The following is a 24356-nucleotide window of genomic DNA, read 5'->3' as shown; positions in this document are numbered from 1 at the left end:
CTGCCGGTGTTCGTGCACGGGCACGGATACTTAAAGAGTGCTTCTCTTCTTCCGAACTTCCCCTCTCCCTCGAGGTTGGGACGCTTGGGAAGACCTCAGGGGGTGAGAGCGGCAGGGGCGCAAGGTGTCGCACAGGCGGCCGTCTCCTTGTCGCCCTCTTAAGAGAGGTTTCAGAGAAGAGGACACTTCACGTCCTTCTGATCATTACGTAGATTCATCACCTGAAGATTTTGAAGCTTTTCCGCCACAGAAAAGGAACAAGACTTCATCAGGGGAGGACTCTTTCGAGCGTCCAAGTCGCTCTAAGCATGTTCCTGAGTTGAAGGAAAGGGCATCCCCTCGCCCATCTTCCTCGCACAGGATGAGTCCTTCTCCTGATCGAGAACTTTCCCCATCAAGGAAAATGCTTTGGGAAATGCAGAAACAGTTAGCTTCCTATTTTGAGAGAAAGGGAGGCAGAAAACTAGTCATCGGAGGAAGGATAGGTGGGTGCCTGTTAAGAGGACTAGGCAGTCCCCGGCTCCTTCTCCGCGTTTTTCGGCCTTTGAGTCTTCTCCTAGTAGCCGACGCATTAGAGAACGTGATTACGTTCCTCATGAAAGGGCGTCTAGGAGAGACGAATTTGACAGAGACGTGAGTTGTCGCACGGGCGGCCGGCGTCTTTGTCAAAAGGCCGAGAACGCTCAAGGATCCATATCGAAAGTTCAAGCTTTGCATTTTTGTACATGAACTTTCCTGTCAGAACATATACTTAGCTTACGTCTCTGACGTCACGACAGAATTCAAAACTCGCGGCTAACGCGACAGGTAGGTCAGGTGATCTACCTTACCCGCTGCTGGGAAGCGGGTGTAAGAACCAACATACCTTTCTTGTCAGATTTTTTCTGTCGTCGGTGTCGACCACACCTGTTGTCGGTACCTCTTGACAGTTGGATTCTTTTCTCGTTTTCGCCCTGGATTGTTTCTACGGACTTTTGGTGAAGTACCCGATCTTTTGGCCTGGCATTCGCGATTTGTGGACAGTTATTTGACTTTTCTTTGGATTTTTCTGGATTCATGATGTCTGATGTTGATACTAAGAAAACTGCTATTTTGTTCATGCCACTTACCTGACAGATATATATATAGCTGTATTTTCTGACGTCCGACAGAAATTTCAAACTCGCGGCACACGCAGTGGGCGGCCAGGTGGTAGTACCCATTCCCGCCGCTGGAGGCGGATATCAGGAACCATTCCCATTTTCTATTCATATTTTTTCTGTCGCCGGTCGGTAAACATCTGTTTACGACCTCTGCTCAGGATTTTTTGGAATTTGACTCGTTTCTAAGTATCTGATTGATTTTGTTGGTATTGAATTGGATTGTTGAATTGGCATGCGCGATAGTGGACCGTTTTTTGATTTTGGATTGACTTTTCTCTATAAGATATGTCTGGATCAAGTGGTGTGAGTTTCAGAGTGTGTGTGAGTGCTGATTGTAAGGTGAGGCTACCGAAAGCATCGGTAGACCCCTCACACAGTATGTATGAGTTGTAGGGGGCTTCATTGTTTGATTGATCATCGGTGCAAGGAATGTGAGAGATTGACTGATGATGAATGGAGAGCATATGAGTCCTATCGCCTTAAATTGGAGCGCGATAGGATCAGGAGGTCTTCCTCAAGGAGTTCTTCCAAAGGTAAGACTAACGTTTCTCCTGCACTAACACCTGTAGTGTTTACAACCCCTAAACCTGTGTTGCCTTCGGGCTCTGATTCTGTGTCGGGAGGAGCGGATGCTCTCTCTATGATTTTGGAGTCCCTTCGCACTCTGGAGACCAAAGTGAAAGCCTTGGAAACTGGCTCGGTGCAAGTGTGTGATCGTGCCCCCAGTGTTGTGGAGGGGGCGTCAGATCGGCCCCATAATGCTTCTAGGCCTAGACCTCTATCAGACTCCCAAGACCCAGGGAGGAGGTATGTCGAAAGCCGCAAGAGGGTTGTTACGGGGGCTTCCCACCGATCTGGCGTCCCTTCGGCAGACCATGTAGCAAAGACCCAGGCTGCCAAGGACCGTGCACGAGCACGCGTCTTGAAGGATTGCTTTTCGTCCTCCGAAGCGTCCTCCCCGCGCAAGGGGTGGAGCGCTCGGAGAGACTCTCGTCCGTTAAAGAGGACGTTTCTTGCGGAGGACGCTTCACGTCCTCTTTCGCCGCTTTCGTCGGAAGACGCTTATGATGTCTTTCCTCCTCAGAAGAGAGGTAGGATCTCCTCCGATGAGGACGCTAGGTTGCGCGCACGAGGCAGGCGCGTACACCTGAGAAACATGGTAGCTGTTCCTTTGAGAAGGAAGGAGGCGTCCCCTCGCCCCTCGTCTCTCACAGGACCAGTCCTGCTTCCTCGTCTCATTCTTCTCCAACGAAGAACATTCTTTTGTCCCTTCAGGACCAGCTATCCTCGCTTATGGCTCAGAGGACTTGCCCAGCAGCAGTCGAGCCTAAGCGGAGGAAGGACCTTAGACTGCCTGTAAAGAGGACTAAGCAGTCTCCGTTGCCTTCGCCTCCTGCGTCTCGTTCGCCGATCGCTTCTCCTTCAGCGATTCGCCGATCTCGTTCGTCTTATAGAAGGACGTTACGACAGGACGTTTTTGAAGACGCTTTGTTTGCAAGGTGCAAAGGACGCTCGGCAGGACGTTCGGCAAGATGCTTGTCGGGACGCTCGCGCTAGGCAGGACGTTCGTCAGGACGCTCGGCAGGACGTTCGTCAGGACGCTTGGCAGGACGCTAGGCAGGACGTTCGTCAGGACGCTCGGCAGGACGTTCGTCAGGACGCTTGGCAGGACGCTAGGCAGGACGTTCGTCAGGACGCTCGCCAGGACGCTACACAGGACGATCGGCAGGCCGCTCTCCAGGACGCTAGACAGGACGCTTGGCAGGAAGTTCGCCAGGACGTCAGGCCTCCTTTCAAGACGCTTTCGGGGATTCTGAACAAGAATTCTTACCCCCAGACACTTTGTTACGCGCTCAGGCACGTATGCCAGCGAAGAGAGGTAAAGACGCTTCTCGGGTAGGTGGGACTGCCGCGGAAGACGCTCGTCCGCCTCAGGACGCTCTTCCATCAGCGAGCAGTAAGCGTCAGAAAGAAGACAGCAGTGATAAGGCTGCAGCTTGCAAGGAGAGGGGTCCTTTGATCTTGCTAAGAACCGCCAATAGGACGCCTTCGCCTGACAGACGTTCTCCTCTTCCTTTGAGAGAAGAAGGAGAACTGGGTAGTTCGGCTGAATCGGGTGAAGATGAACCTGCTACAGCCCCTTCTACCTCGGATTACAAAGTCCTAGTCAGACTCTTGCGTTCTTCTTTTGAGGACAAATTTCAGCCCGCAGCTCCCAAGTCTCCTCCTTCACAGTTTTCTTCATCGAAAACGGGGAAATCCCGGAGTTCGTAGAGATGAAGACTTCTCTATCGACGAAACGTGCTTTCAAGAAGCTCCAGGACTGGATGATAAGAAGGAGAGACAAGGCAAGACGACCTTCGCCTTGCCTCCTACTAGACTTAGTGGTAAAGGAGGCATTTGGTATAAGACCAAGGACGAAGTGGGAGTTCGTATCCCTTCGTCGGCTCAAGGAGATTTCTCCAGCCTTGTAGACTTACAGAGGAGGTCACTTTTACCCTCTGCCAAGGTAACTTGGACCGCGTCGGAGACAGACCATCATCTGAAAGGTCTGCTTAGGACGCTGGAAGTCTTCAACTTCCTTGATTGGTGTTTGGGAGTTCTGGATTTACAAGCGAGAAGCCCAGAATCTCTTAGTCTGGGGAGCTGTCCAGCGTGTTAGCATGTATGGACAAAGCCGTCAGGGATGGTTTCGGAAGAGCTAGTATCTCACTTTGGGACAGCTTTGTTAAAAAAGAGAGCTTTGCTGTGCAACTTCACAGCTCGGTCAGTGACGCCAGCTCAGGAAAGAAACGGACGTGTTGTTTTTCGCCTCTTCGAACCATCTCTTCCCCCAGACTTTGGTAAAAGGACCTGACGAACAGCCTACAAGAGAAGGCTAGGACTCAGGATCTTTTGGCCCAGTCTACAAGACGGTCGGCCGGACCTTCAACATCTTCGGCTGCAGTTCGTCCGCCGAAGAAAGTAAAGCCCTTTCGTGGGGCTCCCCCCTCGAGAGCAGCTCCTCGAGGGAGAGGGTTTTCACGAGGAAGAGCTTCTTTTAAACCAAAGCCTTCCAAGTGAAAAGCATGTCCTTCAGACACCAGTCGGAGCCAGACCTAAGTATTTTGCGGGAGGGCGTGGAGAGAGAGAGACACGGACTCTTGGTCCCTCAAGATCGTGGAGCAGGGGTACAAGATCCCCTTTTTAGATCTTCCTCCTCTCTACGACTCCCAGAGACCTTTCTCCATCCTACCAAGGAGAAAAGAAGAAAGTCTTGTTCGATCTCCTTCAACAGATGATCGACAAAAGAGCGGTGGAACAAGTCGCGGACCTGCGGTGGCGCCAGGTTTCTACAACAGAATCTTCCTAGTACCAAAGCAGTCGTCAGGTTGGCGTCCAGTTCTAGATGTAAGCAGGCTCAATCTTTTCGTGGAAAAGATAAAATTCACGATGGAGACGCCTCATTCTGTTCTGGGAGCCTTGAGACCGGGCGACTGGATGGTATCCTTGGACTTGCAGGACGCGTACTTCCACATCCCGATCCACCCTCTTTCAAGAAAATATCTAAGATTTGTCTTGAACAACAAAGTTTGGCAGTTCAGAGCGATGTGCTTCGGATGACCACGGCTTCCGATGGTTCACAGTAGTGATGAAGAACGTAGCGAGATGGCTACACTCTTCTTGGGAATAAGAGTTTCCCTATACCTCGACGACTGGCTGATCAGGGCGTCGTCGAGAGAGAAGTGTCTGAAGGACTTGCAGTTCACTTTAGCCTTAGCGAGTCCCTGGGGACTTCTGGTCAACCTCGAAAAGTCGCATCTGACCCCAACACAGTCCATCGTGTATCTGGGGATTCAGATGGATTCAGTGGCTTTTCGAGCGTTTCCGTCCCAGGAACGTCAGCATCTAGGCTTTATGGAAAGATCTCAGCCTTTCTAAGGAAGGAGACTTGCTCGGCGAGGGAATGGATGAGTCTGCTGGGGACCATTTCCTCGCTGGAAAGGTTTGTTTCCTTGGGAAGACTGCACATCAGGCCTCTCCAATTCTTCTTGGCAGACGAGTGGAAGGCAAAAGACGATCTCGATGCAGTATTGAGGATATCGATTTCGATCAAGAACCACCTAAGATGGTGGTTGGACCCTCAGAAGCTGCGAGAGGGTGTGTCCCTAAGTCTTTTGAGCCCCGACCTAGTGTTGTTTTCAGACGCTTCCATCACAGGATGGGGAGCAACACCTAGGGGGGAAGGAATAAGTGTCAGGCTCCTGGAGAGGGGAACAGGTAGCCTGGCATATAAATGTAAAAGAACTGGCAGCAGTATTTCTGTCCCTGCAGTTCTTCGAGAAGAGTTTGGAGAACAAGATTTGTCAGATAAAACTCGGACAATACCACAGCACTCGCTTATTTAAAAAACAGGGAGGTACACACTCCAGGGCGTTGTACTCCCTAGCGAGAGAGATTCTGCTGTGGGCAAAAAGGAAAGAGGTAACGATCCTGACGAGATTCATTGCAGGGTGTGCAAAACGTCAGGCAGACCTTCAGTCGTCGGGACCAAGTCCTTCCGACGGAATGGACCTTGCACGAGGACGTTTGTGGGTCGAGACCTATGGACGCTGTGGGGACGTCCACTGGTCGACTTATTCGCAACGTCAAGGAACAAGAGACTTCCTCTTACTGCTCCAGGTCCTGGATCCAGAGGCAATCGCGGAAGGTGGACGCGTTGCTGTGGAATTGGACGGGCCTGGGACCTTTATGCCTTCCCACCATTCAAGATTCTGGGGGAAGTCATGAGGAAGTTTGCGGCCTCGGAAGGGACAAGGCTAACCCTGATCGCTCCGATGTGGCCAGCAAGAGAATGGTTCACAGAGGTCATGTCTTTCCTTGTAGACTTTCCAAGGACATTGCCCTGGAGGAAAGATCTACTCAAACAGCCGCACTTCGAAAGGTTTCACAAAAACCTCTCCGCTCTGAGTCTGACTGCGTTCAGACTATCGAAAAGTTGGCCAGAGCGAGAGGTTTTTCGAAGGCAGCTGCGAGAGCAATCGCACATGCGAGACGTGCTTCCACAAGAGCTGTTTACCAGTCGAAGTGGGCTTCCTTCAGGGCATGGTGTAAAAAGGAAGGAGTTTCCTCTTCCTCGACCTCTGTGAACCAGATAGCTGATTTTCTGCTATTTCTCAGAAATGTGCAGAAATTAGCGGTCCCTACCATCAAGGGATATAAAAGCATGTTGTCAGCGGTTTTTAGGCACAGAGGCCTAGACCTGTCTGACAACAAGGATATTCATGACCTTTTGAAGTCTTTCGAGACCTCGAAGGTTCCGCAAATGAGACCACCTTCATGGAATCTGGATGTAGTCCTGAAATTCCTTATGTCAAACACTTTCGAACCGCTTCAGACAGCGTCTCTTCGGAATCTGACAAGGAAGGCTCTTTTCCTAACTTCTCTTGCGACGGCTAAGAGAGTTAGTGAAATTCAAGCGTTTAGCAAGTTAATGGGCTTCAAAGGGGACAATGCTGTCTGCTCATTGAACCCATCTTTCTTGGCGAAGAATGAAAATCCTTCGAACCCTTGGCCGAAGACTTTTGAAATCAAAGGTATGTCAAGTCTGGTGGGCCAAGAACCAGAGAGAGTCCTTTGCCCGGTAAGGGCTCTCAAGTTCTACGTGCATAGAACTAAAGAGGTTAGAGGTCCCTCAGGTAACCTCTGGTGCTCTGTGAAGAGGCCAGAAGCAGAGGTTTACCTTTATCAAAGAATGCAGTGGCTTTCTTTCTAAGGGACACCATTCGGGAGGCTCATTCATCTTTCCAGAAGACTGATTTGAGCCTCTTCCGAGTAAAAGCGCACGAAGTACGAGCCGTCGCTACCTCTCTTGCCTTCCAAAAGAACATGTCAATCAAGGACATCCTCGATTGTACCTTTTGGAGGAGCAACTCCGTCTTCGCCTCACATTACCTAAGGGATGTGAGAACGATCTATGACGATTGCAAAATGCACTGGGGCCATACGTTTTCTGCGGACACAGTATTGGGGTCCGGAAGTAGCTCTTTCCCTATTCCTTAGTTAGGTTAAGTTAGGTTGTTGTGTTTTTAGGTTGTGGTGAGTCTTATGTGAAGATCTCCCATCCGTTAGCTAGTTTTAAGGGGTTTGTGTATAGTTGGTCAGGTGGTGGTCAGTTGCTTCGTTGCCCTCATTTGTATGGCCTCGATGATCTTGTCACGCTGAGGGTCTCGCACCCGTTGACAGATCATCCAGAGCGCACCAGCACTACAGGTCTCCACCTGGCTGGCAACTCTGTAATTAAGCAAAAGCAGCCTTACGTGACAGTAATCACATAGTCTACTTTGCAAACAGGTAAGGAACCAAGATGTATATCATCTACTTAATGTTAGTTTCCCAAAAATCCTATTCTGTCTTTTCCCACCATCCGAAGGTGTGATTCAGCTATATATATATCTGTCAGGTAAGTGGCATGAACAAAATGTTATTGTTATTATACAATTAAGTTTGTTCATACTTACCTGGCAGATATATATAATTAAAGTGCCCACCGCCCTCCTCCCCTCAGGAGACAGAGGCATTAATAAAAAATATGAATAGAAAATGGGAATGGTTCCTGATATCCGCCTCCCAGCGGCGGGAATGGGTACTACCACCTGGCCGCCCACTGCGTGTGCCGCGAGTTTTGAAATTTCTGTCGGACGTCAGAAAATACAGCTATATATATATCTGCCAGGTAAGTATGAACAAACTTAATTGTATAATAACAATAACATGTTTAGAGTTTGTTGTATGACTGAGTGTAAGGTGAGGCTACTGAAAGCTGCGGTAGACCCTCACAACAGTATGTTTGAAGTGTAGAGGGAATGAATGCACCTTTAATAATCCTTGTAATGAATGTGAAAAGCTGAATGAGGATGAATGGAAGTCTTTGTCTTCCTACTTGAGGAAGCTTGAAAAGGATAAAGTTAGGAAAGCTTCTTCTAGGAGCAGTAGTAGATCTCGTATTAGCGAGTTGGATATAGATAATCCTATTTTAGAAAGTAGCTCCTTTGTCAGTTTCAGCTCCTGCTCCCTGCACCGAAGCCGAAGATGTGCCTTCGGAAGTGGCTTCCATGAAAGCCACCATTCCGCAGTATGGAGAGGAAAATTAAACAATTAGAAGGTAAGATGATTCCAATAGTGATTTGTGCAGTGAACCCAGTGCAGTGGAGGGTGCGTCTGATCGGCTCCCTAATGCTTCCAGGCCTAGACCTCTTCCAGACTCCCAGTCCCAGTGGAGGAGGAAAGTCGAAAGCCGCAGGAAGGTTAGGGAGCATCCCCACCGGTCAGGCGTCCCCTCGGTAGCTCCTGTTGATCGTTCCCAGGCTACCTTGGATCGCTCCAAGAGAGAAATATTGCGCCAATGCTTCTCGTCTTCGCCTTCTCCTAAACGAGGATGGAGCTCTTCGGAAGCCTCGCGCCCTTCGAAGAGAAGCCTGGAACGCTCCCTGCACCCGTCCATCCAGCCCTGAAGTTTTTTCGGAAGAGCCTGAGGTGGAAGCGAAGAAACGTAAGAGATCTCCGGAGTATCGTTCCCCGAGCAGAGATCGAGCCTTGTCACCTGTTCAAGAGTTTGTGAATTCTCCTGCAAGGGTGTTTGGCTAACCTTCAGGCGCAGATTTCGGCTCTGGCTGGCTCTCTTTGCGTGTCGTCTCGTTTGTAGGAAGGACGTCTCGCTTCCTGTAAAGAAGTCCAGGCTCCCCTCTCCTGACTCTCGCTATTCGGCGGAAGCGGCCCGCTCACCTGTGCGTTCGGATTCTTGCAGGAGACTTTCTGCTTCGGACAAGATCCCATCTGCGTCCAAGCGCCATTCGCCTGACAGACAGGATGTCTTTGTTTCTCCTTCGGACAAGGAGCAGACTGCTCGTAGGAGATCTTCACCCTATAGACGCTCTTCTCGAGACAGGATCGCTCCCCTTGATAGGCACCAAGAGCCTAGTAGGCGCTACTCGCCTCGTAGCCGCTCCTCGTCTCGCCTCCACTCTCCTGTTTGATAAGCGCCCTAAATCGGACAGGCGCTCTTCGCTGGACAGGCGTCAAGAGCTTGTTAGGCGCGTTTCTCCTGGCAGGCGCTCTTCTCCTACTGACTTTCACTCTCCTCGAGTCAGGCGCCTAAATCCTAGCAGGCGCTTCTCCCCTTGTAGGCGCTCACCTAGTAGGCGCTCGTCGCCAGAGATCCTCTCTCCTCGGTTCAGGCGCCAAGAGCCTGGTAGCCGCTTCTCGTATGGCAGGCGCTGTTCGCCTGGTAGCCGCTCTCCTTTGGATAGGCGCCAAGAGCCTGATAGAAGTTCTTCTTCAAACAGGCGCTCTGCTCCTGACAGCCGCCTTACTCCTGTTAGGCTCCAAGAATCTGAAAACGCACTCCTCCAGACAAGAAGGATGTTGTAAGTAGGCAACGTTTCTGAAGCTTTGTCTCCAAGACGTATACGTCTTACTTCCTCTAGAGACTCTTATAAGGATAGTCGCGCCTCTAAGGATCATGAGGGTTCTTCAGCTCAGGAAGAACAGGATCCCTCAGAAGAAGAAGGACCAAAAGACTCCTCTGTTTCCTCCTATAAGAGGTTGACAGATTTGCTCCTGCAAGAGTTCGGAGATATCCTTTCTCTTGTGCTCCTCCTTCTCCTCTTTCTTTATTCTCCACTTCGAAGATGTCGAAGGTTTCGTCTTGTGTAAGATGAAACCTACTGTTTCCATGAAGAAGGCGCTTAGAGGTTTTGGGGGAATGGCTCCTTTCTAAGGAAAAGAAGGTGGGGGGAAGACTGTTTTTTCTTTCCCTCCGTCTAAACTGACTGGCAGATTGGGATTCTGGTACGAATCGGGCGAACCTTTAGGCCTCGCTCTCCCTTCGTCTGCGGACTCGGACTTCTCTTCATTGGTGGATTCTGCTCGTCGTTCCGCCCTCTTGTCCGCCAAGACCACGTGGGGGATGAACGAACTTGAACCACCTACTGAAGGGAATGTTCCGAGTCCTGGAAGTTTTCAACTTCCTTGATTGGTCTTTAGGAGTTCTGGCTAATAAGACCCAGACCCCTGATTCACTGTCTCCTGAAGATCTTAACTGCGTCCTCACTTGCATGGACAAAGCAGTGAGAGACGGATCGAGTGAAGTCTCCTCACTGTTTGGAGCTGGAGTTATTAAGAAGCGGTCTGTCTACTGTTCGTTTCTCACTAAGGTAGTTTCACATGCACAAAGGGTGCCTCTCTTATGTAATGCTCAACTCTCTCCTCTTCTGTTCCCCAAGAAGATTATTCAACGATGTCTTCGAGTTGCCCTTTCAGCTAAGGCTACTCAGGACATGTTAGCCCAGGCGGCCAGGAAACCTCGCTCTGTCTTCCAACCCAAGGCCAAGAAAGAGACTCCTGTGAGGCAGGAGCCCTTTCGAGGAGGACTGCTGTCAGAGGTTCGTCAACCAGAGGAACTAGACCTTTTAAGAGAGGTAAAACCTTCTCTAGGTCAGTCAGAGGGAAGAAATAGCGATCAAGGACTCCAGACATCAGTGGGTGCCAGACTACTGAAATTTGCCGACGTCTGGGCCCACAAAGGGGCAGACAATTGGTCCCTATCGATTGTCAGCAAAGGATAACCATCATTCCCTTCTCGTCAAGACCACATTGACGACAACTCCGAGGGAGTTGGTGGCCAAGTACAAGGACCCCATCATGAATCAAGCCCTTTCTCTAGCAGTAGATCTCATGCTAGAGAAGGAGGCTCTAGAACTAGTGAAAGATCCCCGCTCTGCGGGTTTTTACAACAGACTATTCCTAATTCCGAAGAACTCAGGAGGATGGAGACCGGTTTTTGGATGTAAGCGCCCTGAACGTCTTTGTGGAAACATGGAGACAACTTCCTCAGTGTTAGCGGCTCTTCGTCCAGGGGACTGGATGGTGTCTCTAGCCCTTCAGGACGCTTACTTTCATGTGCCGATCCATCCTTCTTCACGGAAGTATCTACGATTCATGATGGGAGGAAACATCTTCCAATTCAAGGCCTTGTGCTTCGGCCTGTCGACTGCACCCCAAGTTTTCACGGGGTTAATGAAAACGTGGCGCAGTGGCTACATTTGGAGGGAGTGAGAGGGTGTCGCTTTATCTCGACGACTGCTAATCAGAGCATAGTCTCAAGAAAGATGTCTGGAGACCTCAAAAGACCCTTACATTGGCAAGTTCTCTGGGACTTCTGGTGAACTTCCAGAAGTCTCAATTAATCCCCAGTCAAGAGCGGATCTATCTGGGGATTCGGATAGCTTCTCTGGCTTTTCGGGCTTTTCCGTCACCAGAGGAGGATAGCTCGTTGCTACGAGAAAATAACGACCTTCCATAACGAAAGATGTATGCACAGCGAGGGAGTGGATGAGTCTGCTGGGGACACTTTCCTCGTTGGAGCAATTCGTTTCTCTAGGAAGGTTGCATCTCAGGCCTCTACAGTTCTTCCTATACCAGAACTGGAGGCGTCTCTCCCTAGATCTGGAATTCTCCTTCAAGATCTCAAGGGGAATCAAGAGAGACCTTCGGTGGTGGAACAACCCACTTCGTTTTGTGAAGGTTGGGGAGCGACGCTCGGGCCAAGAGAAGTGTCAGGCACCTGGAAGGGGGATCAGGTGTCCTGGCACATCAACAAGAAAGAGTTGATGGCAGTCTGGATGGCATTGAAAGCCTTCGAGCCCCACGTCCGAAATGCAGTAGTGCAGGTCAATTCGGACAACACAACAGCCTTGGCGTACAGCAAGGGATCTTCTGCTGTGGTCTCAAACAAGGAAGATCAGTCTCTCACCAGATTCGTACAGGGAGAAAGGAACGTCAGGGCCGATCTCCTGAGCAGGAAGAATCAACTCCTGCCTTCCGAGTGGACCCTCCACTCAGAGGTATGCCAAGACCTGTGGAGAAGATGGGGCAGACCTCACATCGACCTCTTTGCAACAGCAAGGAACGCAAGGATCGAACTTTACTGCTCCCCGATCTCAGACCCAGGAGCAGTATCAGTGGATGCGTTTCTCCTAGATTGGACAGGTCTAGATGTCTACGCCTTTCCCCTCCCCCCCTTCAAAGTACTGGGACAAACCCCTAAGAAATTTGCTATCTCGGAGATGAGAAGAATGACGCTAGTAGCTCCGTTCTGGCCCGCCCAAGATTGGTTCACAGTAGGTACTGGAATGGTTGGTGGACTTTCCAAGAGCACTTCCACAAAGACAAGATTTGCTCAAACACCCCACTTCGACATGGTATCACAGAAACCTCCCCGCTCTCAATCTGACTGGCTTTCGACTGTCAAAAGTCTTGTCAGAGCGAAGGGGTTTTCGACAAAAGCTGCTAATGGCTATCGCCTCAGCTAGAAGACCTTCGACCCTTAAAGTCTACCAGTCGAAGTGGGACGTCTTTTCGCCGGTGGTGCAGGAACCAGAAGTTCCCCTTCCTTCTTCAGTACCTCTGTGACTCAGATAGCAGATTTCCTAGTTTTCCTCAGAGAAAAATGCGGTTTGGCAGTATCTACCATCAAAGGATACCGGAGCATGCTGGCTGCTGTGTTCAGACATAGGAATTTAGATCTTTCGAATAACAAAGATCTGCATGATCATTAAGATCTTTTGAAACTTCCAAGAAAACTTGTTCGAACGAAGTTCCAAGTTGGAATCTGGACGTGGTTCTCGTTTCCTGAGGTCCTCTAGGTTTGAACCACCACATTTAGCCTCCTTCAAAGATCTTACGTGGAAAGCTCTCTTTCTCATGGCTTTAGCATCCGCTAAAAGGGTTAGTGAGATTCATTGCCCTAGAAGGAAGGGTAGGTTTTCAAAGGAGATTCCGTGGTTTGTTCCTTCCTTCCTTCGTTGTTTTTAGCAAAGAATGAGAACCCCTCAAATCCTTGGCCAAGGAGCTTTGAGGTTCGTGGATTATCTGCCCTAGTAGGGGAAGAACCTGAAAGAACTCTTTGCCCTGTTAGGAGTTTAAAATACTACCTTCAGAAGAAGAAAACCCTTAAGGGCATTGAGGACAGACTATGGTTCTCTGTAAAGGACCCCAGCAGACCATTGTCGAAAAATGCGCTGTCTTTCTTCATTAGAAGTCTTGTGAAAGAAGCACATAGATCTTGTAATGAAGAACATTTCAAGCTCCTAAAAGTCAAGGCTCATGAAGTGAGAGCCATTGCCAACTTCCTTGGCCTTTAATAAGAATATGTCGCTTCAGAATCTGATGAAAACTACATTCTGGAGATGTAATTCAGTATTCGCCAACCACTACCTAAAAAGACGTCAGTATTACGTATGACGAGTGCTTCGCATTAGGCCCGTACGTATCGGCGGATTCGGTGCTGGGGCAGGGAGCTGGAACATATCCTTAGTAGTTTTTCCCATTGTTTTTGCTAATTGAGTTCATATGGTTGTATGAAACTTGATGCAGGTAGGCATCTTTTTTCGTTTCGTAATACTAATAACTTTAGTTTGGTTAGGTGATCGGATTTGGTTTGAAGCTCCCTGCGTTGGTAGTGGACAGGTTCTGTCATAGAAGAGGGCGAACCCCCATTGACATGATCCGACTTGGATTCTACTAAGTAAGCGGATATCAAGTCCCGTTAGTAGACCCAAAGAGTCTTTTCAGCTGTAGGTCACGCCCTCGCTGTAGCTCTTATGGCTATGCAGACTAATATAGACAGTATCTATGAAGTCTTCAGCCTAAACAGGTAAGAACCAAGGTTATTTTTATCCTACAACAGGTGTTGTTTACCTTTTCTTTGTTATTTTCTGTCTTGTACCCTCCACCAAGGGTGTCAATCAGCTAAGTATATGTCTGACAGGAAAGTTCATGTACAAAAATGATATTGTTGACGATCGCCTGCAGCCCTCCAAGCCTGCTGGTTCTGCCAGCGAGCGAGGAGGGAGCGTCAGGTCTGCCTCTCCCCGTACCTTCAACTCCGGGTTACAAACCGGGAGGAGCGAGTATTGAGGAGTGATCTGAGGGGTGCGCCCCTCATGATCCCACCACGACGCCCTACGTGCCAGGCACGGTTCTTGGACCGGCCAGGACGTATGCACAAGTGGATGGAGAAGACTGAGAGGGCTGTCGCTGTTCCCCCTTCTTAGGAGGAAGGTTCTCGGAATATGCTCTTGTTCGAAGGGCTTAACGGTCCCACTCTGCAAGATGCTGTGACTTCCGAGATCCAGAGGAACTTTGCCGAGGTTATGGCGCTGATTCGTCAGCACAACGACCTCGGGGAAGGATCGCCGCTCCCACCAGCAGAGCCACGTCTCGGCTCGAGTCGTTTTGGGGCCCGAGAGGGAACCCAAATCGACGGTGGGTCTGCCGCGATCGGAGCTTGCCGACTGTGTTGAACCAGGAGTCTCTCGTCTCCGGACAAAAGAAGGGCTCTCTCAGTTCTGGCCGGTCGAACAAGCTACTTCACCTCCTCTACTGCGACAGAGCGTTTCTTTTCTACGTGTCTTCGGACACCGTATTTGAATACCCCTTCGGTCCTCCTGAGGTTTCGACCTCGAACGAGGACTGGAATGAGTCGGAGGACGGTATCGGCTCTCTCCTGTCAGGTGTCGATCAGCCCCACCCAGACGACGTTCACAGTGGCGGCAGACCCTTACCTACAGTATGAGTTCGTAACCCTCTCGGGAAAACGTTTTCTCCTGACGATACGTTTTCCCAGGCTCTGAGAGGCCATCGCCGTAAGGCGATGGCTGCTCCTTTTCTTCTCCAACTGCTAGTTCCGCTGGGAAGGCGAGCCAGTATCCAATTCCTCCCCCATTCCCTCTCTCCTTACGGCTACGAGGGAAAGGGGAGGGATCCTACAGAGATTTCTCTGTAAGATCCCACGTTAGGGGCTGTGCTACCGGGGGGACCTTCGGGTCCTACCTGACGTAAGCCCGGTCGTTGAGGAGGGATCCTGCCCCTTTCTCGATTTCTACGGGAATTCGAGAGGACCACCAGCCGATATCGTTTTGACGAATTCGGTGGGGGGTTTGGGGGTTTCGCAGAGTGCTTAGAATTCTACGGAATTTCTAGCGCACTCAGAGTGTTCGAGTTTTTTACGATCTCCAAACACTTAGGCGAGACCACGGTCCAAAGTGACCGAGAATCCCCGATAATTGTTACACGATAATCGGGAACCATCGCTTATGCTCGAATTCCTGTAATTTCTAGCATTTGGAAGAAGACTGCTGCTGAAAGAGAGTATCTCACAGTAGGCGATTAACCTGGAATAGAGAAGAACGGACGGGCGGGGAACTTCCAGTTTGGCTTGAACTATCGTCTTCGGTATTCTGTTCACCATTGAAGCTTTCCTTTGGGAAAGACTTCTCCTTCACTCTCTTGACTAGAGAACGAAGGCGGTCGATCTCCAATCCTTATTCTCATTCCTCGAGGGAAAAGAATTTAGGATGGAGGTCGTTGTACAGAACCTACAAATATACTACGTATATTACCCTCGCGACATGATTCTTTTAACAGTTGAATTGTCCGGGGGGTAGGCGCATACCGTAGTTAACTCTACGGTTTGTGACCGAGACGAATTGTATCTTAATTGAACTGCAACTCGGGGTTGCCTGCAACCTCCCAGCAGTTATTTAGTTATTCGATTTTAGATACGTTGGTATTGTCATGACAACACCAAATCAGCTTTTGTATTTACCGAAATCCGTTTCGTTTAAATATAATTGCTCGAGCGTATTCTTTATGCTCGATGGTTCTAGCCGAACGCATTCCTTCGTGGAATAATGGATTACCTGGCAACTCAGGATGACGAGTCACCGAGAGCTACTGCGTATTGAACTGCCTGATAGCGGCTCAGTATCAGCTAGGGTCTCGGAGATGCACGGTCGGTTACGTCTCTCTCTCCCCTGGTTTGATTGACTACCGAACCGTATCTCTGCCCAACAATCATGGACTTAGGTCTCTGATTAACGGGGATTCTCGCAATAATGAAGGACCATCTACTGCTGTGACACTCGATTTCATCGCCTTCGACATTGCGAGAATTTTTCAACAGAGATATCTCTTGGACTCTTTTATCTTTCTGTTTACCGCACGGTAACAGAAGTCTGTACTAGTCACCCGCTGCATCGCACCGCGATAATGCGAATGATTTTTGCAGACATCTGAGTTTGTCTTCAAAATATCTCGTATTTGTAGGTGTGCAATTATTCATTGTTCGCCCCGAATTAACAGATGTGTCAGAAGACATCGCCTACTCTCCGACCTGACAGCTCTACTTCCAAATGTTCAGCCCATGAGAAGCAGTTCTTCAGGCAGTATTCCCCTGTGTCTTCATTACTGAAAAGCGCTCCGCTTTCATTGCAACTACGATCCTCACCGGACAGCAATGAATAGCGGTTAGCGTTCTCAGTGTTTGTAGCACAGGTTCAGAATCTTGAGAATCCTTCTCTCGGTTCAGCTGTGAAGACGTAGGTTGCATTTTCTGTACACCTTCGTCTTCAACGACACATAGTGTTGTTTTCTCCTTAGCCGAGAAAAAAAAATCAACTATTACTATGAGATATCTTGCCCATCAGGACCTCGGTCTCTAGAAGGCAATTGACTTTCGCCTGTTGGGCACATGCCTTAAGAGAGTCATCACCTTGCCTTCTGGCATCGGTGACGAACAAATTATTTGTTTAGTCTCTTGGCATAACCCTTTTAAGGCGAAGGTCACGTGACTTGCTCGGGTGCTTGGACAACTTGCCTCCTACCGAACGCAGTCAGTCGGCAGCTGTCAGAGCGCCCAAGTCTGTTACGAACTTCGCTGTGGACTTAGTTCGGTTGTTCCATAACAGTCTTTTCTTCGTCCTAACCGCTTTGTCACAGTACCCATACCATCGACACCCACCATTGAGTGTCGGTGTCCTATCCCACTACCGAGAAGAAGAACTTCGCTGCAGACGGATAGACCAGTATGGGTACAGGACATCACCGAAGTCGAGAAGAGGGATAGGTCATACGACCATTCCCTTCTTTTCCTCTGAGGTAATTGCATGACTTTTCCTGCGAAGTCAAGCATCACCAGGGGATGGGGATTCGTGACGCTCGATTTCGTACCGAATTCGTAGCGAAGACTCTGAACCCTTCGGTTCCTGACGATCGGTTAGAGTCCTTCACAATCCCTCCCTAATGGACTTCACCGCTTCGATGCGAAGGAGATGCTGCTTTGTCCTGTGAAAGCGCGACCGCGCTTTCTGAAGAAACTCGACATCCCAGGCTGAGTGTTGAAGACTCTTCGTCAGCACCAAGATGACCTAGAAGTACACTCCCTCGAGTTTACACAAGAACTTCTCCGTGGCGCAGGTACTGAAGGCATGGGTCTGGTACAACCAGACCACTGGCACCTTCTACCTTTTGGATATTGCCCACAGGTCCTTGGATCGTTTCCTTGGGACCCGTGGTGCTGCTCAACACGTTGTGTAGCTAACCAGACCCTAGCAGGCTGAACAGCATCGAGTCTGGTGTGACTGTAAGAATAGATAAGTGAATGAGAGAGTGACTGGCTTCTCTTCCTATCTTTTTCTCCCCCTCTACCTGTGGGTAGAGGGATACGGTCATCACCTTGCTGGATAAGGACGAGATGCCGGTGAGCTACTCGACAGAGCCCCATTCCTATCCCTTTCACTAGGGATGGAGCGAATATCCACCACTTCCTCCTACAAGGGGGGGGAAGTGGATGCCAACAAGAGACAAACCATAACTTTATGTTGCCTCTTGCAAATAGGAACTTATTCTGTTTGCTGGTACGAAGAGATACGCTTGCCTCTCTCTTAGTACTTGGTCCAGAGGTCTGACCATTGATCCTGCGTGCACACCCCGATCAATCGGACAGAGGCGGTTGGATCCCTCCCTCGCTCTTACGACCAGGGAGGCATTCCAAGGTTGGGCGAACACCAGTCTGTTCACAAAAGACTCAGATTCCTCCCACCAAGAAGTGAGTCTTCCTATTGTGTTTTTTTTTTATTCTTTCAGGTTTTATCTTTATTTTTTTTTCTTTTCCTATTAGAGTAAAAGGACCGAAGGTTTGTATGCCGTGTCGGAACAAATGACAATTTGTCCAAAATTGCATTTTTCCTAACTATACAAACCGCTGATGGTCCTTTTACACATAGTCCACCTCATGCCACCCCTCACTCTGCAGTTTTGCTTGGGCCAAAAGCAAAAGTGATTTGTTTACCTCCCAGTCGCGCGCGCGCGCCTGTCGGACAAGCAGTTAACTACCGAACCCCTTGTTCGAAAGCTTACGACCTATCCAGCTGCCGCTAGTACCTTCCTATTGTAAAAGGACCTCAGGTTTGTATAGTTAGGAAAAATGCAATTTTGGACAAATTGTCATTTTCCTAACTGCTCTTGCCACGGCAAAAAGGGTTAGTGAAATTCAAGCAATTAGTAAATATGTGGGTTTCAGAGGACACAGTGCAGTGTGCTCCTTGGATCCTAATTTCTTAGCGAAGAATGAGAACCCATCTAACCCCTGGCCAAAAAAACCTTTCCGAAATTTGAAAATCAAGGGGTTAGCAGAGTTCATCGGACAAGAGCCAGAGAGAGTCCTGTGCCCTGTCAGGGCTCTCAAATTTTATATGCAAAAGACCAAAGATTGTCGGGGTCCTTCTGAAAATTTATGGTGTTCTGTTAAGAGACCCGACTTTCCTATGTCGAAGAATGCACTGGCATTCTTTTTACGAAGCACCATCAGGGAGGCCCATGCGTCCTGCTCGGATGGTGATATGAAGCTTTTGAAAATAAAAGCCCATGAAGTGAGAGCTGTTGCAACTTCAATGGCATTTCTTTCGAAAGAATATGGCACTTAATGATATCATTATTGCGCTACTTTTTGGCGAAGCAACTCTGTGTTTGCTTCACATTACCTGCGGGATGTGAAGACGGCATATGAGAACTGCGAGTCGCTTGGACCATACATATCCGCAGAAATGGTGTTGGGGGCAGGGAGCAGCACAAATACTATCCTATAGAAAAGGGGTAGGTGTGCTTTTTAATTTTGGTGTTGGTTTATGGTTGAAGGGTTAGTTGCTTGAGGCGCTTTCCCTTTCTTTAGCCTAGAAGTTATGGGACTAACTTCGATAGGTTAGGTCAGGTGGTGGTTTTTAGCTTCGTTGCCCTCACAGTATGGTCAATATGGTCTAGTCACATTGTGGTCACGCCCCCGTTGACAGATCATCTAGAGCGCACCAACTACACAGGTCACTACCTTGTTGGCAACTCTAGTAAAGCAAAAGCAGACTTCGGTGACAGTAATCAAGAAGTCAGCTATGCTAACAGGTAAGGAATCAAGATGTCAATCATCTGCACTTGAGGTGTTTCCTAATCCTTCTATCTGTCCCTTCCCACCTCCAATGGTGGATTCAGCTATATATATCTGACAGGTAAGTTTCATGAACAAAATGTTATTGTTATGATGCAATAAAGTTTGTTCATACTTACCTGGCAGATATATATAATTAAAGTACCCACCCACCCCCCCATCCCTCAGGGGGGAGAGTGGTATGAAAAAATTAAGAATAGAAATGGAATGGGAAATTTTGATTCCTGATATCCGCCTCACAGCGGCGGGAATGGGTACTAACCACCTGGCCGCCCTCACTGCGTGTGCCGGAAGTTTTGAAATTCTGTCGGACGTTGGAGAATACAGCTATATATATATCTGCCAGGTAAGTATGAACAAACTTTATTGTATCATAACAATAACATCTTTCATACATTGGTATTTGAATGACAGGTCACCAGAGGTTTACATAAGAAAGTACTTTCCATGTAATGTCATGACTGCTGCCCAAATATAAGTTATGCTTTAGTCTTTGATCAAAAGGATGTCCTGTATTTTATCTCATTTCAATACTATCCCACCAGCATTTGTGCTTACTCAAATACATTACGTATTTCCCGATTGTGGCATTAATTCAACTTTCATGTACCACTCAGTATCATCACTGCATAACTCACTCCTACACTCAAATATATTATTTCCCAATTGTGGCATTAATTCAACTTTCATGTACTCAGTATCATCACTGCATACCACACCGTAGGAGTGAACTGTAGGGATAATGTAAGTTTCTTTGCAGTCCTTTTGGCCTCCAGTTGCAGCCCCTTTCATATTCCTTTTCTTCTCTCTTTCCACTCTCTCTTAACAATGGTTTCATAGTAAAACTGCTGGGTATTTCTCTTATTACACCTTTAAAACCTTTGTAGTACTCTCAATTTCCCTCTCAGCACTGAGTGACCTCATAGGTCCCAGTGCTTGCCCTTTGGCCTAAATCTTATATTCCATTCGATCACTGCACACCAACTTTTTCCCACATGTATAGCTTGTTGTTTATAATGAATTTGCTGTTTATATCTTCCCTCAATTTTCATCTATTTCCAGTGCTTCAACTTAACCTTGCTCCTGTATTCCAGCTCTTCAACTTAACCTTGCTCCTGTATTCCAGCTCTTCAACTTAACCTTGCTCTTGTATACATTTCATTCTAGAAAAATCTTTATGGTGAGCTGTAGAAATGTGATCTAGTTATTAAGCCAAATTATGATTGTAAAGTGCTAAACAAGTGGAGGAAGTTTAGTATAAATAATTTCAGATCTTTCCATAATATCTGTATCCAACCACCTCTTTCTTAATTAGTCCTACCACCCTCCACACTATCACTTCTGGCATCACATTTGTAGTGTTATTTGCACTACTATCACCCTCATTTTTATGTCAAACACCAATTAATATGAATTTTCACACCTACCAGTATTATATTTCTTAATTGTTCATTATTTAACAGAGCCAGTATGGACAGCAAGGCCTTGTATATCAGTATTGAAATGGCCAACATATGTATGAAGTCACAGGCAGCATGAATATAAGTTACAGTGGTTAGCAGTGAATTTTAACTGAAAAAATTAATTTTTAAATGTCCATTGTTCAATAGGGTCCATAATTGTTGGAATTGTCAGATAAAATGCCCCTCACTATTGCTTTGAATTTTTATATCGGTGAAAATTCATTCTGTATTTGTTCTGGTAACTCATTAGTCATCACTGATAAGTTTGGATCCCAGTATTATTATCAGTATTGTATAAATATTTTGGTAAAATATTTAAACCAGTGTCGTCAGCATTAGTAATATCTCATAGGGCTAGTCTGATAGATTCAGTCTGGAGTAAGAAGAAGAAATTGGAACAGGAAAAAGCCAAAAAGAGGACAGCCAAAGAGCAGGTTGGCTGAAGAACCACTTTATAATTTTAGTTTTGTCATGCCGCTGTCAGGAAATAGGAACTTCATGTTAATGTTATTTTTAAAAATGTGATAGGTTATCCTGTGTGCTGGAGAACACTTTGTCATGTAATATACATTTATCTTATTACAGTTGCTGCCACAGGCTCTGTCTTTATCAATGTCCGAAGATGTTGAATTCAGACGAGGACTTCCAAGGCAGTACCTTGATTACATGGGAATTGTCCACATGGAACGTGATTCTGAAGAAAGAGAAGCTTTCAAGAAAAAGGTTTGTAAAATCTACACGATCAAGTACGCTCTTTGCAGGAATACTGGTTAAGAGTTTTTCCTTTTGTTTTTAATCTTTTTTTACTTCAAGTATGCTTCAACATTTAACTCTTGAATTTATGTATAAAACTTACCCAGTAATTACTTAGCTAAGAGTTTCTACTCGACGGCAGCTTAAATTTTGGTATTCGTGGTAGCAGTAGCCTATGTTAATGTAGGTGACATACCCCGCGCACTTTTTGGGTCAGAAGAGGAACAACTCAGCCAAGATCTCCATTTGTTTTCTGCTGGTAAGTTGTTAACAACAGCAGCTTTGTTTGAAATTTGTTGGATCTTCTGTGGTGAAGTATTCCTTGTTTAGTTAGCTTTTAGCTATGGATACTCAGTTAGGTTTACAGAGTTAAACCATTTTTTTGGGCATTTGTTTAGATTTCTACCTTAGTTTGACTTTTGCTAGTGACTAATGTCAGATTCTAGTTCTTCGAGTTTTCGGTATTGCAGCAATGACTGTAATACCACTCACTAAAGCATGTTAAGAATCTTGTACTGTGTACGACATGTAAAGGTCAGACATGTACCATTGACTTGACCTGGGAGGAGTGTAGAGAATGGGATAAAAAAAGATGGAAGAATTTGACTTCTCACCTTCCTAAGCTCGAGAAACATAGGAAAAGAGGCTATTAAGAGCCGAACTCAAAGCTGTAGCTATTCAGGATGTTACGCCTAAATCTATTAATGCTGATTTACATATTTTGGTTGCTCCTGCTATTTTGACTTCTATTTCCAATCCTCCTCCTTTACCACCTTCTCTTTCTCCTGGGGCGCACTTCTGAACCAGACTGCTTCGCCAGCCTTGAGCCAAAATTTGACCAAAGATTTTACTTACTTGCTAATGCAGTGGCCCAAATTGTGGCATCTATGCGTGTCCTTATGGACAAGTTTAGTGAGATTGCCAGTGCCAATGTAAGCGAAGTGATTGTGGAGAAGGTGGTTATCCATCCCACGATTCTTCTAAGCAAAGGTCACTGCCATACTCGGCTAAGTAATTACTTTTGTAAGTATATGTAAAACTTTAATCATATAAAAATATAATTTTTAGTTGTCTTGCAAATTTACAAGTTGATAACTCATTACAAAGTTTTTCACTGTTATAGTGAAGCAACTCGTATTTTACATATTTGTGTATGTACTGTAAAGTATTATAATCATGATATAAACAGTAAGCTAAAGGGAAAATTTATTTCATTCTTCCCAATAACTATTTTCCTGCCAGTTTCTCTCATCACTCCTCAGTACTGATTGGCATTTTCTTTGAACTGCACTGTGTACATGTTTTCCATACTTATATAAATATTTTCTTCCTCTGTCAAAGTCAGAATGCTTTGTTTTACTTATATATTTTGGAATGTGGCCTATGATAAAGAGAGGTTAATGTCAGTCATGTTATGTAGACTCTAGTATAAAAATATATTGCTGGTATCTGCATTTTTATATCAGACACCCCAACTGATGAAGAGATTGTTAACATTTATAACCAACTAATAAAATCTAGCAGATGTTAACATTTATAACCAATTAATGAAATCTTGCAGAGTTTGCATGTCTGTAAAAGATTTTTAGGTTGACTAGGGTATAGGCTCTTTCCAGTATAAGTAGTCAAGGAAATTGCCAAACAATAGCATTGGCTTCATTAAAAACTAAGTGACATCATATTGTTCAAGTGATTTTATTTCTGTGACACTTAATGCTGCCAAAATTTGTTAAAGCTAGCACTTAACACTAATTAAACATAAAGGTTTTAGTCTTCATAGCATAAGCAACACATAACCACAAAAGATACACACAATTTTCAGTAGTACGTAGTAAGTGATGATGGGGACCCAAAGAAATTAACATATAGAATAGTTGGAAAGAATGTATGCTTGTGCAAAAATTCCAGATAACACAGTAAATACAGGTTCTTAATTCAGTGGCAATCTTCTTTTGGAGGAAAAAGGAAAATTGTTGAATATTGAACTTCTAACCATTTTGATTTTGGATCCAGAATCTCTCTGTGAGTAATTAGCACTGGAATAGTAAATTGAAGGTTATAGGAAAGATTCGTTTTACATACTATATATTTCATACTTGTAAAGTGGGGGAATCATTTTCAGGTCTGTGACTTAGTAATGCGAATGATGGAAAATGCACCGTTTGATGGCTGTGTTGACCAGCGAGGATCTTCCTTCATCCATGATTGCCTACCACCATATTTAACTGAAGGTCTGTGAGAAAACCTTTATTTTTTTTGTAAGATTTAAGAGTACATTTATATATTTGTAAAAATAAAAATATTATTACAAGGCTCCCAACAAAATTAGTGGGGCTTGTATATTGTACTCTTTTAGTACTTATTTATGTAGTCTCATTGATCAAGGTTCAAGTTGAATTGTAAATATTGCTTCTTTTTCAGAGGACAAGCAATGTAGTGCTTATGGAGGAGGTGAGAAATGGAGTCCTAAGAAGAAAAAAGTTGTTAATCGTGTCGAGTTGCAACCAGATACACTTGTTCGTCTCATCAGAGGAAATTGCATAAGGTATTATTAAATTTTAGGCCAAAAGCTAGTACAGTACTCTGAACAATCCATATCAGTAGAATTTATCCCTCCAAAGACCTGTGGATGCCTTCGGGCCCTACAATAGTGTCTTTGGAGGGTAATACCCTATCTGTGAT

At 46.5% G+C, this 24356-nt stretch overlaps 1 protein-coding gene across 2 annotated transcripts in view; it reads left to right on the top strand.

Annotated features, from left to right (window-relative positions):
• The window catches only part of LOC135202518 (ribosomal oxygenase 1-like), a 119493-nt gene that overhangs the window by 87568 nt on the left and 7569 nt on the right, over window positions 1-24356 (top strand). For both annotated transcript variants that reach the window (XM_064231970.1, XM_064231971.1), the window contains 3 exons: window positions 21507-21644; window positions 23797-23905; window positions 24096-24219. In XM_064231970.1, the coding sequence (XP_064088040.1) occupies window positions 21507-21644; window positions 23797-23905; window positions 24096-24219 (371 nt within the window). The remainder of the gene's footprint in view (window positions 1-21506; window positions 21645-23796; window positions 23906-24095; window positions 24220-24356) is intronic.

The sequence above is a fragment of the Macrobrachium nipponense genome, chromosome 30 (assembly GCF_015104395.2).
Source record: "Macrobrachium nipponense isolate FS-2020 chromosome 30, ASM1510439v2, whole genome shotgun sequence".
Classification (NCBI taxonomy): Eukaryota; Metazoa; Arthropoda; class Malacostraca; order Decapoda; family Palaemonidae; genus Macrobrachium; species Macrobrachium nipponense.
Note: the sequence above shows the minus strand (reverse complement) of the source record. Positions and strands in the feature narration are given on the sequence as shown.